The sequence below is a fragment of the Epinephelus moara genome, chromosome 1, assembly GCF_006386435.1.
Source record: "Epinephelus moara isolate mb chromosome 1, YSFRI_EMoa_1.0, whole genome shotgun sequence".
Taxonomy (NCBI): domain Eukaryota; kingdom Metazoa; phylum Chordata; class Actinopteri; order Perciformes; family Serranidae; genus Epinephelus; species Epinephelus moara.
This window is the reverse complement of record NC_065506.1, coordinates 30,640,384-30,655,447: the sequence shown is the minus strand read 5'-3', so window position 1 is coordinate 30,655,447 and position 15,064 is coordinate 30,640,384. Positions and strand designations below refer to the sequence as shown.

At 44.2% G+C, this 15,064-nt stretch overlaps 1 protein-coding gene across 2 annotated transcripts in view; it reads left to right on the top strand.

Moving 5' to 3' along the window:
- ankrd11 (ankyrin repeat domain 11) overlaps nt 1-14,766 on the top strand; it is a 121,585-nt gene extending 106,819 nt beyond the window's left edge. The window contains exons 8-14 of one of the 2 annotated variants that reach the window (XM_050054293.1): nt 204-351; nt 468-4,914; nt 5,880-8,583; nt 8,794-8,892; nt 9,272-9,415; nt 9,534-9,626; nt 10,218-14,766. In XM_050054293.1, coding sequence (XP_049910250.1) covers nt 204-351; nt 468-4,914; nt 5,880-8,583; nt 8,794-8,892; nt 9,272-9,415; nt 9,534-9,626; nt 10,218-10,403 — 7,821 coding nt within the window. In that variant the 3' untranslated portion in view covers nt 10,404-14,766. Of the gene's footprint in view, nt 1-203; nt 352-467; nt 4,915-5,876; nt 8,584-8,793; nt 8,893-9,271; nt 9,416-9,533; nt 9,627-10,217 lie in introns of both variants that reach the window. The other variant, XM_050054284.1, reaches the window with a different exon arrangement.
- Nucleotides 14,767-15,064: the final 298 nt, after the last annotated feature.

Here is a 15,064-nt window from a genome sequence, read left to right as displayed (position 1 = left end):
GACTCTGAAAATGGAAAAGCAAATGGTGGCAGAGTGTCAGTTTCTAGATCACCCTGGCTGCCTGTCAAGCTCATCCACAAAGCTTGTGGTACATTAACTTTATAACCTTTGACCTCTAAAGTCTGAATCATAAGGGAACTTCATATTATCATCTCATAAACTGCAATTTATATTAATGAAATGTCTTATTTAATTTGTTTCAGGTGGTTAAGCTACTTTTACGGTATGGAGGGGACCCACGTCAAAGCAACAGGAGAGGTGAAACGGCGTTAAAGGTTGCCAACTCTCCAACTATGTTGAATCTATTGCTGGGGAAAGGCACTTACACTTCAAGTGAAGAAAGTTCATCAGGTATTAAATCCTCCAGTCACTCAATTGAATTTTGGTCACGCAAGTAATTATTTTAGATTGAGCTGCAAGTGTTTGATTAAATGTGTATTGACCGTGCCTCTTTGTGCTTTCCGCAGAATCTTCGGAGGAGGAAGATGCCCCCTCGTTTGCCCCGTCCAGCTCTGTTGATGGCAATAACACAGACTCAGAGTTTGAGAAGCTGAAGTTGAAAGGAAAAACCGTAGACCCTCCTAAATCTGCTGTCACACCCGTCAAAGATGAATACGAATTCGACGAGGATGACGAGGAGGAACGTGTTCCTCCTGTGGACGATAAACACCTCTTGAAAAAAGACTTCCGTAAGGACCCAGTCACCAAGGCCAACAGCTTCATCTCCATACCCAAGATGGAGGTCAAAACTTATTCCAAAAGCAACTCGCTCACACCAAAGAAAACTGTCAGGCGGATCATCTCTGACAGTAACAGTTCAGACGAGGATGATAGGACGTGTTTCACGGCAGCGCCTACGCCACGGCAACAAGCCCAGCAAACAAATACCAAGACTAGAGACTCTGGCAGCATGAGCTCTAAACAACAAAAAGACAAGAATAAAGTCAAAAAGAAGCGGAAGAAGGAGAGTAAAAATAATGTCAGTAAAGAAGTGAGGTTTGGTAAAGTCAATGACAAGTTCTGTACATCTGACTCTGATTGTGGAGATATGGAGAGTGAGGATGATAAGGGCTCAAACAGTATAAAGGACTCCTCTGCAACGAGCCTGAAAGACTCCACTGGCTTTAATGCATCCTCCTCCTCTTCCCATGGAAACTTGAACTCTCAGAAACAAGTCCCGTCATTAGCAGAACAGCATCCAAAGCAGTGGAGGACAGATGGCTGGAAGACCGTGTCATCTCCTACATGGTCAGACGTCAGTTCTCTCTCAGATTCAGTCAGAACAAGACTGTCCAGTGAGTCGGACTACTCCTCTGCTGATTCCAGCGTAGAGTCAGTAAAACAAGTTAAGAGGAAAGCGCAGGAGAACAAAAAGAAGAATAACAATGTGCACAGTAGCACGGTAGACAAGAAAAATTCAGAGCTCTATAAAAACTCCAATGCAGACAGTGCGGTCTCCAAAACTGATGGAGATGGCAAAGTGCTGAAAAAGCATAAAGTGAAGCACAAGCACAAAAATAAGGAAAAGGACAAAGCCCCTAGTCTAGTGCTCAATCAAGATATGAATGAGAAATTTGTCAAGAGCTATTCTTTTGATTTTGACGATTCAAGGCAGAAGTCCTTAATTGTCGAGTCAGAATCGCCAGCTGAGGGCAAGGTCAAGTTATCCAAACACGAAAAAGACCATTCGAAAAAGGAGGACAGGCTTTCGAAAAGTAAGTCTGAGGATAAGGATTGGTCATCTGGAAAAGATCTGCACAGAACAGCAAAAGAGGAGAAAAATAAGAAAACAAAGGACTCCACCAAGGACAAGACAAATAAGGAGGAGAGGGAGAAGCCTGTAAAGTCTGACAAGGATAGAAACGTCAAGGAGAAGGAGAAGCCCAAGGAGGATAAACAGAAGGCTCACAAAGAGGAGAAAAAGAAAAAGTCCAAGGAGAAGTCCTCAAAGACGGACAGAAAAAGTGAGCAGAAAGAGGAAAAACATCTAAAAGTGGACAAGGAGAAAAACACCAAGGAGGAAAAGGAGAAATGCAAAAAAGACAAAGCACAGAAGGAAGAGTCTGAGTATGAAGGTTATGACGTAAACAACCGTTTCCTCAACTTAGAGGACACGAAGCTCAGTGCCTCAGATGACCATCATGACAGATGGGGATCTGAGATGTCCTCTGACTCCTCCCTCTGTGGAGATGACAGCTGGGACGCTCCAGTCTCCTATAAGGAATACAAAGCCAACAACGCTGTTAAACTAATTGTCGAGACTGTTAAGGAAGAGACAAGGAGGAAAGAAAACAAAGTCAAGGACAAAAAATCAGATCACAATGAGAAAAGATCAGAGAAAGAAGCCACTTCTAAGAAGAAAGACAAAGATTCCTCAGAAAAGACAAATGAAAAGAAAAAGGACTGGTCAGAAAAACAAAAATTAAACTCCAGTCACTCCGTTGAAAAAGAAAAGAAGCGGAAGGAGTCCACAGAAACGGTCAAAGACAAAAAAGACAAGGACTCTTTAGACAACAGTCGCGACCGTAAAGACTCATATGACTTCATGAAGGAAAGAAAGGACATAAAAATCAAGCAGGAATCCATAAGAGATGAATATGGCAATGATACTTTCTTCAAAGAAATTGATGCTGTTGGTAAATCGTGTGACAGAGAAAGAAACCACTCTGGAAAGGAGAAAGAAAAGAAGGGCGAGGGTATTGAAAAGCGAGAAAAGACTAAAGCTGACAAGCACAAAGAGAAAATAAAAGACAGAGGAGCTGATCAGGAGAAGGATAAAAGTGAGAAAAGCTCTACAGAAAAAACTGTCAAGGAAAAGGACACAGACCGAGGCACCAAAGACAAGAAGGAGGGAGTCAAAGACAAACACAAAGAGTCTCATGGCAAAGACAAAGATCGAAAGTTGTCTTCAGAACAGACCAAGGACAAGAAAGAAAAGGCCTCCCAAGACAAACACAATGACAGGGAGAAGGATTTCTTAGAGGTAAAAAAAGAGGAGAGAAAACCTGAGAAAATCCGGGAGAAAACGTGGTACAAGATAGCTGACATCTTCACTGATGAGAGTGATGATGATGAGGACAGCTATAATGGTGGTGTTGCACTTGTGTCTGACTCCATCAGAAAAGACTCAACACCTGATCAGGATGAGCTGGATCACTTCCCCTCAGAGAAAATAAGAAAATCTTCTGCAGAGGCTAAACATAACACAGAAAAGGCAAAGGACAAAGAACACAAGGAGAAGAAGAAAGAAAAGGCCACATTTGACACAGGCAAAGAGAGGAAAGGCTCCCTAGAGAAACACAACAAAGACAAGAAAGACTCTGTTGATGCAAAACACAAGGAAAGAAAAGACAGAATGTCAGTGGACTCAAATCAGGAGAAGAAAAACAAGCTGAAGCTACTGGACAAAAGGGACACCAGTGAGGAAAAGACAAAGACTAAATATAAGGACAAGCTGGACCATTCAAAGGAAAGGAAACCCTCAAAAGGCAGTGGTGAGAATGAGAAGTCCCTCTTAGAAAAACTCGAGGAGGAAGCTATGAATGACTACAAGGATGACTCCAATGACAAGAACAGTGAAATCTCTTCAGACAGTTTCACTGACAGAGGTCACGAGCCAGTCCTCACTACTTACTATGACTCCATCAGCTTGACCGATGTGACTGAGGACAGGAGAGACTCCCTGTCCATATCTACACCCCAGGACAAGTTCAGGGAGAAAGAAAGGCATCGACATTCCTCTTCATCCTCATCCAAGAAAAGCCATGACAAGGACAAAGAAAAGGTCAAGAAGGACAAAGGAGACAAACGTGACAAGACAGAGGAGATCAGAGAGTCCTACAGCCGCAGAGAGAGTCTACCTTTTGAGAAAGAGCCCATGCCTCTAGAGGCAGACCCTTACACATTCCCATACGGAGGTAAGGGTGACGGCGATGACGACTTTGATAAAACATTGGAATTTGAAAAAGAGATGTCCAAAAAGGACAAAGATAAAGCAACCGGTGTCATCAGTGACAGGACAAAGGACAAGAAGAAAAAGGAGAAACACAAGGAAAAAATAAAGGAGGAGAAGAATAAGTACATCGATGGCTTTGGGTCATTCAAACACTCTAAAGAGGATGTGAAGTCAGGGTTGAAAGATAGCCCACAGGTCACCGTCCTGAAAGACCGGTCAAAAGAAGACAGTCCTAAATTTGACATGAAAAAAGACAGAAGTCGGGATACTATGGAGAAAGACAACAGAATGGACCATAGTAAATCTAAAGCTAAGGATGAAAATGAAAAGCTCACTCAATCCAAAGACACCGTGAGGAAAGATAATCGTCCACGTGAAAAACTTTTGGTGGATGGTGATTATCAGATGACAAGTTTTGGTCAGATGTTGAGTCTCAAAGACCAGGAGATTGAAGAGCGCCACAAGAGACACAAAGAAAGGATGAAGCAGATGGAGAAGCTGAGACCTAAGTCAGGGGACCCTAAACTCAAGGACAAGACCAAGTCCACAGAGGAAGTACGGAAAAACCGCAATGAGCTATCATCAAAGAAATCTAACAGTCTGGAGTCTGGTCTTAAAGAGAAGAAGCTGAAGGATGTCGGTCTTCCGGCTCAAATGATGTCCCCGAGCAGGAAGTTCCAGCCCACTGACAGCCAGAACTCAAAGGACTGGCTGGCTGGCCACCAAATGAAGGAGAACCTCCCTGCCTCTCCCAGGCCAGATCAAAACAGACCGACTGGTGTCCCCACGCCAACATCTGTCATCTCCTGCCCCAGCTTTGAGGAAGTAATGCAGACTCCACGTACGCCGTCTTGTAGTGCAGAGGATTACCCTGACATTATGTTGGATGGGCTGGACTGCCAGAACTCGTCAGCTATGACAATGTCGATGAACGCCTGCTCTCCATCCTTCTTTGAAAGGTATTAAAACCTACAAATGTACTGTTTTATTATTTTACAGGGTTCCCACAATCATGAAATTCCTGGAAAAATTATGAAAATAGAAAACTGTGATTCAGGCCTGGAAATGGTGTGGAATTAATTGGGGAAGTTTTAAACATACATTGTTATGGCTGTTTTTTAAAACATGTTCAGACTAGACTGGCACCACGTCATCACCCAGGATGCACCTCCTTTTGGGGAAACAGGCAGTCACAGAAAATGACAAATAGCTGTTGTGTAGCAGGTTAACCAAGGCTTTAACACTGAAATTTTAGGCATCTGAGATAGGTGAATATTCACTGTCAGTGTGGTAAATTGCTAAATGTTGCTGACAGTTAGTATTGATGGATAGCTAACGTTAGCTTAAGTGGGAGGCTTTTAACATGTCAGTTATTTACAATCAACACTTAACCTAGCGATACCTACTGATTCAGTCAAATGTCGATGTCCTAACAAGCATTATCCACAAAATAATTATTAGACATATCTATAAAACAAACGTTTGTTAACAAGAAACAAATGCATACAAATTTGTCAAAGTTATAATCCAAACACTTCACATTGAATTGATCTTTGGTTTTTGACATCCCCACAAAGGGGCATGGCCTTGACATATTGCAAAGTACTTGTATGTGCCAGTCTGATCTATTAGCAAATGCAGTTGATGGCAGGAAGGTCTAACAAGGGTGTGAAGTTAGCAAGCACAAGCAGTTTGCTTAGCTACGAATGCATGGAAGATGCGTATTTAATAATATGTGGCTGTATCGCAGTGAAGGCCTACACATTTTAAACTACTCAACTAAAGTCATGAGAATAAGGTCAAATATTATGGGAAAGTCTTGAAACGCCAATGGTAAAATTTGTGGGAACCCTGATTTTAACTTTGGTACTCTGTTGAATGTGACATTTTCTTATGTTTTGTCTTTCTGTTGTCCACCCAGCAGGTACTCAAACTCCCAGAGTTTCCAGGAGGGCACGTGTCCTACCCCTGCGAAAAACCTCCAGCTGCCACTTGTAAGCCGTTCTGCGTCTTCTGACGTCCGCAGGCCTCTGGAGGAAGAGTTCAAGGCTGAGGCTGACAAGTTCCTTCGACAGCAGAGCGATCCAGCAGCTGAATTTGATCCGTCACCTTCCTCCCAAACTCTAGAGGACAAAGCAGCAACTGTGGATAGACTGGAGTGCCTGCCTTCTCCCTATTTCTCCCCAATTAGAATGTTGTCCCCTCGACGGGAGCCAGTCCATCCAACACCAGATGTGGCTGCACCAACTCTTGCTGGCACTGAGGGCAATGAACACCTTCCTGACAGTGTGTACAACAGTTTCTTGCCCAAACCCTCTACACCAGTTCACAGGCCAGACCCCCAGGAGCCCTGCTTCGACATCGCTGCACCACCGACCCCAGCTCCTGCTGCTTTGCCACCCCTGGACATTGATGATATCTCTGAGCCTCACCACAGTGAGCCTAACCTGGTCCTGTCGGATCTTCCCTCTGTCACTGAGGAACAGGAGCAGGAAGAGGAAGAGGAGGAGGAGGAGGAGGAGGAGGAGGAGGAGGAGGATGAAGAAGAGGAGGAGGACTTTGAGGAAGACGGTGATCTGGATGAGAGAGCTGATGGAGACCACTGCGCAGTGGAGGAGCCGGAGCAAACAAGGGAGCCATGTTCCTTTTCCCCTCCAGTTGAGGACCCTCTCAGGAAGAGCTGGGCTGCAGAGTCTCCAGACCGGCAGGAGCCAGAGGTTCAGGAGCTCTCCCCGGCACACCCTGCACCCAACCATGTAGAGAACTGTTTTGATCACAGCATGGGTTGGAACCCTGACATGGACCTTAAATCTCCCCACAGGACTTACGGGGAGATAGAGGCTGCCGTCTCCAAAATAACCAGTCCATACCATTCAGACAGTGAGATGCAGCACTTGTCTGGACACCACTCGGTCACTCCCCCTTATGCTACATGGAATAGGTGGCACAAAGAGGAAACAGAGGACTTTGATGAGGAGAAGGATGCTGTGGCTGAAATCCCCTCTCCAGAGAGGCCTGACACAGCAATTGATGAGGAACCCAACTATTTAAACACCTCATCATCCTCCAATAGGCTAGAGTCTTTCTTCCAAGAATGTAACAAGCCTGGCATAGAGGAGAGTCAGCAGATGGACACTGAGACAACATGTGACGAACCAGACAGCAGACAGACCACGCACAGCTTCAGTGCTACCACTGAAAGCCACATGGCTCCAGCTGTGGGTCCTGAGCCTGTGGTGCCGTGGGCAGACCCATTCTCAGCTGATGCAGATGAGCTGGATGATCTTGGACCGTTCTCCTTGCCTGACTTACCGCTACCAGACAAGGCAGAAGAAGCTGAGTCTCGAGATCCAGAACTAAATGAGCACAAGACTGTGCCGTCTCACATTAGACATACCATTACGGACAGAGACGACCCAGACATAATGGAGGTGGACCTACCAAGCCTAGCTAAGACTTCATGCCCTGCTGGAGACTTAGGTTTACCTACAGGACGAGACTTAGTTGAACCATCACCACATGCCAACTTCCAGCAAGAGTTGGACCCTGAGCCTCAGAGTCTGCCAGTTAACAGCTCTCTGTCTCTAACACAGCAGGGCGGCATGTTGGAAAGAAAAGGACCTTATGGAGGACCTGATGAGTCGGAACCCAGCATGTTGTACTCCTCTGTGAAATCAGATGCCAGTCAGCAGCATCACATACCGATCCACTCCCTCACCGAGTCGTTGCAGTTACCCATGGAGTCAGTATCTGCTGTCAAGTCAGAGGTGAGACAGGAGGAGATGTCTGAGCCCGTAGCAGAATCCGTGTCATGCAGTCCTCTTCCTCAGCTCCCAGTGGCAGTCACCCTCTCCAGCACAGTGGAACTACCAGACACTCAGGAGACCACATCCAAGCTAACGCCGGTAACCCTGACCACTGTTTCCGCCACTGTAGATATCCCCAAGAAGGTGGATGAAATCCCTCAAAGGATGACCCGCAATCGCGCCAAGAACAATCCCTCTGCTGCTGCTGTCCCTGCTACCTCCAGCATAATAACCTCGTCTGCCACTGCCACCCCTGTAACGACCAGTCCAACAGTGACCATTAACCCGATTCCTACTAGAACGCCGACACCCACCTCAGCCTCTTCCTTCCCAGCTCTGAAGAAAGACAAAGAATCTGTGCTCACTGTCTCCTCTAACACACCCCCAGCAGTGTCTGTACCTGCTCCTGTGACAACTCCCGCGCCAGTGGTTATCAGCAGGACGACAAAAGGTCGCTCTCTCCCCGTGGACGAAGAGGAATCTCAGACCCAGCACCCACGGAAGAGGAAATTTCCACGTTCTGCTGGGCAGCAGGTCCAGGTCCAGCTGGTGAGCACAGCCATGCAGCAGACCAGGGAAATGATTCAACAGACTTTGGCTGTGGTGGTCAATGCCATCAAGCTGGACGATATCGAGCCCTACCACAGCGACCGTTCCAACCCGTACTTTGAGTACCTGCAGATCAGGAAGAAGATTGAGGAAAAGAGGAAGATTCTGTGCTACATCACCCCACAGGCACCACAGTGTTACGCTGAATATGTGACCTACACCGGCTCCTACCTGCTGGATGGCAAACCCCTCAGCAAGCTTCACATCCCTGTGGTAAGTTGTGGTGTCTTTACTGTGTTCCCTCATGATAAAGCTGAAGCAGTTAGTAGGTTTAAAGCAGTTTAATTCTGGTAACGTGTAACTTGATGGCAGTAAAGCATTTCAAAAGATATACATGGCAAAATAAAATGTTAACAAAGCTTGTACTGTTTGTTGTAACAGAGGTCAGAATGTATTAAAAACTATGTTGTGTTTGCACATCAGATTGCCCCACCTCCATCGCTGTCAGAACCGCTGAAAGAGCTCTTCAGACAACAGGAGGCAGTGAGAGGGAAGCTCAGGTTGCAGCACAGCATAGAGCGGGTAAGAAATACAATTTTTGGGCTTTTTCTTTATCCTTAATTCACTCAATGCTCCTTTCTGTTACACATACAGCAACACACATGCACACTGAACACCATGAGCACTTCTTTGATGAAAGATCAAAGCTGGTATTTGATAGAAATGCAAGTGAAATCTGCATACCCCCGACTTCTAGGCTGAGCCAAAATGAATTGCGGGCACAAATCTATTTCATCTCTCTCGTTAATTAGGTGATGACAATTTCTGTGAGACATTCGTAGCGGCTTTGTTGATCAAGACCCATCTCTACTAACATCACCAGCCAGCCCATCAGTTAGCCTGACGCCCAACTGTATGTCACATATTAATTTTCTTTCTCTCTTTTGCTTACTGTCCACAGGAGAAGCTGATTGTTTCATGTGAGCAGGAGGTTTTAAGGGTCCACTGCAGGGCAGCCAGGACGATAGCCAATCAGGCTGTGCCATTCAGCGCCTGCACCATGCTGTTGGACTCTGAAGTGTACAATATGCCATCAGAGAGCCAGGTAGGAAATATTGAAGTACACACTTGATCGTCAAGTCAATTAAACATTTTATTTGAGGCAGACAATTATTACATAACCCATTACTTAATCTATTTTGTAACTTGATGTGTGTTCTCAGGGTGATGAGAACAAATCGGTGAGAGATCGCTTCAACGCTCGGCAGTTCATTTCCTGGATCCAGGATGTGGACGATAAATATGACCGCATGAAGGTAAAAATCAGCTCTCTGAAGTTATTTAATGTCTTTGGTTAAAGGGGTTGGTACTTTTGATTGAACAGTAAAGGTAGATAACATGACAGCTCCCCAAAAGTGAAGCTAAAACATCTTGATCGAAGCCTGATGTATAGGTCATAAACCCCGCCCCCTCCACGTTAACATATGGGATATGGGCCAAACTAAAAAGACAAATTAGACGTCAAATATCTGTTTCCCAAAGATTGTCTCTTTTATTTTGGGCAGTTCTTATGACGCTGACATATGTTCAAAAATGGGTTTGAAGACATGATTGACTGCTGTGTGTGCCAGCTGGTGTGCTCGGCTGCTCGGAGTTGGTCAGACAGGTGTATAGGCGAGAACTCGATACCGCTGAGGTCGCTACTGTGCAGAGTCTGGCTTCAAATTACACCACCAGCTCAAGATGGCAGCGCCCATATCCAGGATATTTTGGCTTCATTTTTGTACAGTAGAAGGAAGTGGAGAGGCGTTATCCTTCTTTATATAGTGTATATCACTTTATGTTGTTGTTTACCATAATCTTGTGTATTTACCAAGTGGATTTATGCCGTGCTTCTTCTCCCCCAGACATGTTTGTTGATGCGGCAACAGCACGAGGCAGCAGCCCTCAATGCAGTTCAAAGGATGGAGTGGCAGTTGAAGGTCCAGGAGCTGGACCCGGCAGGGCACAAGTCCCTCTGCGTCAACGAAGTGCCCTCCTTCTACGTGCCAATGGTCGATGTCAACGACGACTTTGTCCTGCTGCCCGCATGACACACCTGCGCTCACAGATTAAGAGCAAACTTTGTCTGAATCACTTCTTCTCAAAGAGACTTCGTTGAACAGAACGAATGGAAAGGGCTAGCAAGTTTTGAAAGAGGACTTTAGACAGGAAAAAATTATATTCTATAGAAAAAGAGTAAAGATGAAAAACTTGCTCTGGATTCCCTTCCGTGAAGAAGGAAACATGTTTTTACTGGGGAAAAAGAAAACACACAACTTGCACTTTCATCCTCAAAGTTTTTACACTTTTGTTTGATCAGAGTGTGAGAAGCAGAAACAGTTTTTGCTTTGGGGCTCTGATATCGGGACACAACTCCTCAGCGCTCAGTTTCGGTGAGACAGGGGACAGAGATATATTTTCTGCATTCGTTTTTGGTCCCTGCTTCAATAGACCCACCACCACCACCACCGCTGGGAGGAGGCATCAGAGAGGAGCTCTCCCAACAAGTGTGGTGCCTGTCCTGGGGGAGGACTAAGGAGAAGCCTCCCCTGTTGACCCAGGGCTCCTGGTGGGCCAGGAGAACTAGACCGAGTCCAGCGCTGACCCAGAAGACGTCAACGGAGCCGCGGTGCATCATGTGGATCTTCAATGGGACGAACAGACCAGGAAGCTAGAACCAGCCGCTGATGGTTTTGGGGCTATAAGACCGTATACCCAGAGGACGCCCTCTCTGTTCACACTGCACCAGGCCTAGCTTAACAGTAGTGCAACAGAGCCTGCAGCAGGTTGGAACACAGCAGAGGGCTAGCGATGTGTGTGCACGTCAGGGCCCAGTGTCTGAGAGGAAGAGACTGACCCCCGCAGCCTCTCAGCCTGGCGAAACAGAAGAGGACAGGCATGGATCTCTGAGGACAGACCGGAGTGTTCCTCAGCCACCCTGCTTGCTCCAACACAAACACATCAGACCGCCATGGACTGCAAAAACCACCACAGGACAACCAGAAGAAACAAACATAACGAATGTTGAGATTCAAAGAGACTATTGAGAAATTTGTGCTTTGGCAGGAGGAGAGAAATATTGTTTGTGTCTATTTCTTTACTTGGGCATTTCATTGTTTCTGAGGAAGTGACTTGAAACACTACAGAGCCAATATTAGTTTAATGGAAAAAAAACAAAAAGAAAAATGAAAAAAAGTTGTATTCCGTAAATTATGTACAGTTTTTATATTCGTTAACCAATGTATTCTTGCTGCCTTCTAGATAATTTATTTTGCCACACATTACTGCACAGTTGTAAATAACCTATGTACTGTAATATCACTCAGTTAAGTGTAAAGAAAAAAACATAAAAGAAATAAAAAGTATCTTTTTATGTACAGTTCACTTTTGGGCAGCACTTTCCCCCTCCCCCCTCATATCCATGGGCCAAAATGTGTACACGATTCTGTCAGTATTTGAAAGACTCCAGTGCACAGTTGTACGATCCCATCTGTAGATCCCGTCCAGGGGTGACGTACGGCAACTCGCCCGGACGCGGATCGCCACAACTCACAAATAGCTGACAGAGAACCCTTCTGGATTAAACCACCATATAGTCCCTCAGATGTAGCAGAATAGTTGTTGAGGATTTATTTAAAGAATAGACAGAGGATTATTATTCATTGCTTTACTACACAATTATATCTGAAAAAAATTCGAACCAAGAAAATGCCTTTTTCAGTGAAAAAAAAAAAATGTACTCATTGTTGGGCAAAGTCACATAGATATATATGGGAGGGATGGAAGTGAGAGAGATGTCATTCACGAGCATCGTGTCGTTTCAAAACCATTTTCCGTGTTTTTTAATTTACAAAAATTGGACGTCGGATACTTTATAATCACCACAAAAACTCATCGTCTCTAAAAACCAACGGGACGCGGGTCTTTCAGCGCTTCATTACGTGTTCTGTTCTCCCTGCTCGTCTGCGTTTCACATTGAATAGACTGAAGAGTCGTAACAGCCAGTGAAAGGTTTCATTCCATACTTTTAACTTTGTTTTGTCTGTCTGTCTGTCTGCCCCTTCGTCCAGTATTGGTGAGCAGCTTATTGTTTTAGGTGCTGTTCCAGCTTTAGTCACTGGATGGCGCCAGTGTGTCAGAAAACTCAAAAACCTAATTGGCTTCACATCAGACCTGTGGCCTTTCACTTGAATGGGTGTTTTTAAATATAATAATGTTTTATCACAGGCTATAGGGAGCTCAGTTCCCAACACAACACCATGATAATAAATCATAACTCCAGTCACGTCGGCCTTCTAATTTTTATCAATCCGCACGGGAGTTTGGCAAGTTTTGTCAGGGATTTTAAACGTTCGGTTACTTCCTCATATTACTCTGTCGTCACGTTCCTGTGTCAGGCCCGAGCAGACAGCTACGAGACTTAAACCTTCTCAAAACGAACCAAAAAGTGGACAGACATCAACACCAACAGTGGAGGGGAAAGAAATAGCGAAATGCTGATTAGATTTCTTTTTTTATCCTCAATTTAAAAAAATCCCACGTTGATTTCTGACCTGTATTTGGTTCTCTATTTTTACAAGTGGGTCCTGGTTTTGAAAAGCTTTCCCGACCTACCACACAGGCTTCCCCGTCTGTGTGCGAGAGCTGCTCATGTATCCTGATGGCAATATTATCTGAAAAGTTATTTACACACTGTCAGTCAGCATAGCTGTGTATGGTATGTCTAGTCAAGTGCAATGGTTGTTGCTATTACACTGTGCAGACAAGGTGGCTAGATGTATAGTCCTGGGTAATCTTTTGAGAGATACACACACATCCTGGTTGGTATACATAGGCATACATATTTGGATACAAATAGCCAGAAAGTTTTTACAACCCCTGTTTGTCATGTTTTTTTGTTTTTAATTTGTCGTTGGTTTCTTACACAGTTTTTTGGGGGGACGAGGTTTAAAGGGTGTCTTTTTGTTCACAGGATCCTTGTGTGTTTTTTAGCTCAGTGTATGTAGTTTTGAATGTTGTTGTGTTTATCTTAGGGGTTTTCTTTTGTTCCTGTATAAAGCATAAACTCCAGTGGCATGTCAATCACGTTGCTTATCAAGCAGAATGTATACCGTTACTATGCCCTGACCGACCACACCCTCTCACTATTGTTTACAAGACATCAAGTGTGTTTTTCCGTTTTCATGTGTCACCTTTTTTAACAGTGTAAAGCCCTGCCTTTGTTTTTACTTCTGTAATCAGTCATTTATTTGAACCACAAAGGCTTGAAATGGTGATGGTCGACACAACTGACAGGCGATTTCTACCCCCTCAGTCTGCGGTACGCCGCTGCACAGACAGAACAACAGACTAAACACATCCATCCGCGTCGATTTCTGCAGTGTGAATACTCATCTAAGGAAAAACAGTGATTTCTGGGTAAATTGAACACAGACACAAACACACACATCAGCCCTCAGATGCACAGTAGAGCACTTGGCCGTGGTGATACAGATGCTAGCCTGACACCACCTCAGTCAGCAACATATTACCTCTACTCTCCTCACATTCACTCATAATGTTTATTTTAGATTTGTTATTTGTTGTTTTTTTTCTTACTGGACATAAATATACATAATTGCTATTTTTTCATTCTATAGAATCACGATTTCAAGCCTTTTTATTTCTAGTTTTGTTAATTTTTTAATTAAAAACCAAGACTGTAGCTATTTCTTTGTTCCTTTTTTAGAGTGAAAAATGACTAATAAAAAGCATGGAGAACTACTCTTTAATTGGTGAGAAATAACCTATTTATTATCTTTTTTTTTTGTTTTTGTTTTTTTTTTCTGACACCTGTGGTATGTTTTTGTTTTGAAGTTGGTCTCCGCTGTGTAAATTTTCCTCCTTGTAATGCGTGAAAGAGACATACTGTACATAGCTCTGTAAATAAAACCTCCCAGGACGTTTTGCACCCTCCTCTTTGTACTAGTCTGAAAAATTGCGTAGAATGTGGGGTTCTAACAGCAACGAGCTGCGTGCGCTTGCTGCAGGTGATTATGATGTAACAATGTAACATTTTTTTATTTGTACAATGTAGTTTATTTGTGTACATATTGTTGGAGCAGCTAAGAGGGGCGGGGGAGGGGTGGGGTATATGAGGGTGGGGTTGTCGATGCTATTGTCAGTGCTGTAACAGAAATCCAGTACTTTCACCTCTAGCTGTTGTTGATTTCCTGCAAAAAAAATAAAAGTTAAAAAAAAGACATAAAAAGACAAAAATGCGAGAAACTGAAAATGAGGATGGATGGGAAAAAAAGACTAAAACTGAAAAGTAAAAATTCTAAATTGTTATTTTCTACAGTTGCATGTACAGAGAGCGCGAGAACTGCTGTTGTTCCTCAGAGATTATGTTCGTTAATAAAATTTTGAAATATTGCCGGCCGTCCTCTGGTTCTTGATTTTGTGTTTGCGCTGTGTGTGTGTGTCATGATGTACACGCTACATCACATGCACCCACATCATAAAGTTCCTCTGATACACCCAACATAGGGGAGACCGGGGTTGACTGGCGCACAGCTTTTTTCTGATCCTTTGAAGGTCACAGAAACAAAAATGTGACATCAGAATGTTGCTGTCTTCATTTGCACTCAGCTACTACGTGAAAACATCTAAAAGTCACTTACTTTTTATGATGAGGGTGAAATTTTAAGTAAAAGTGGTCTGTGGACTAGGT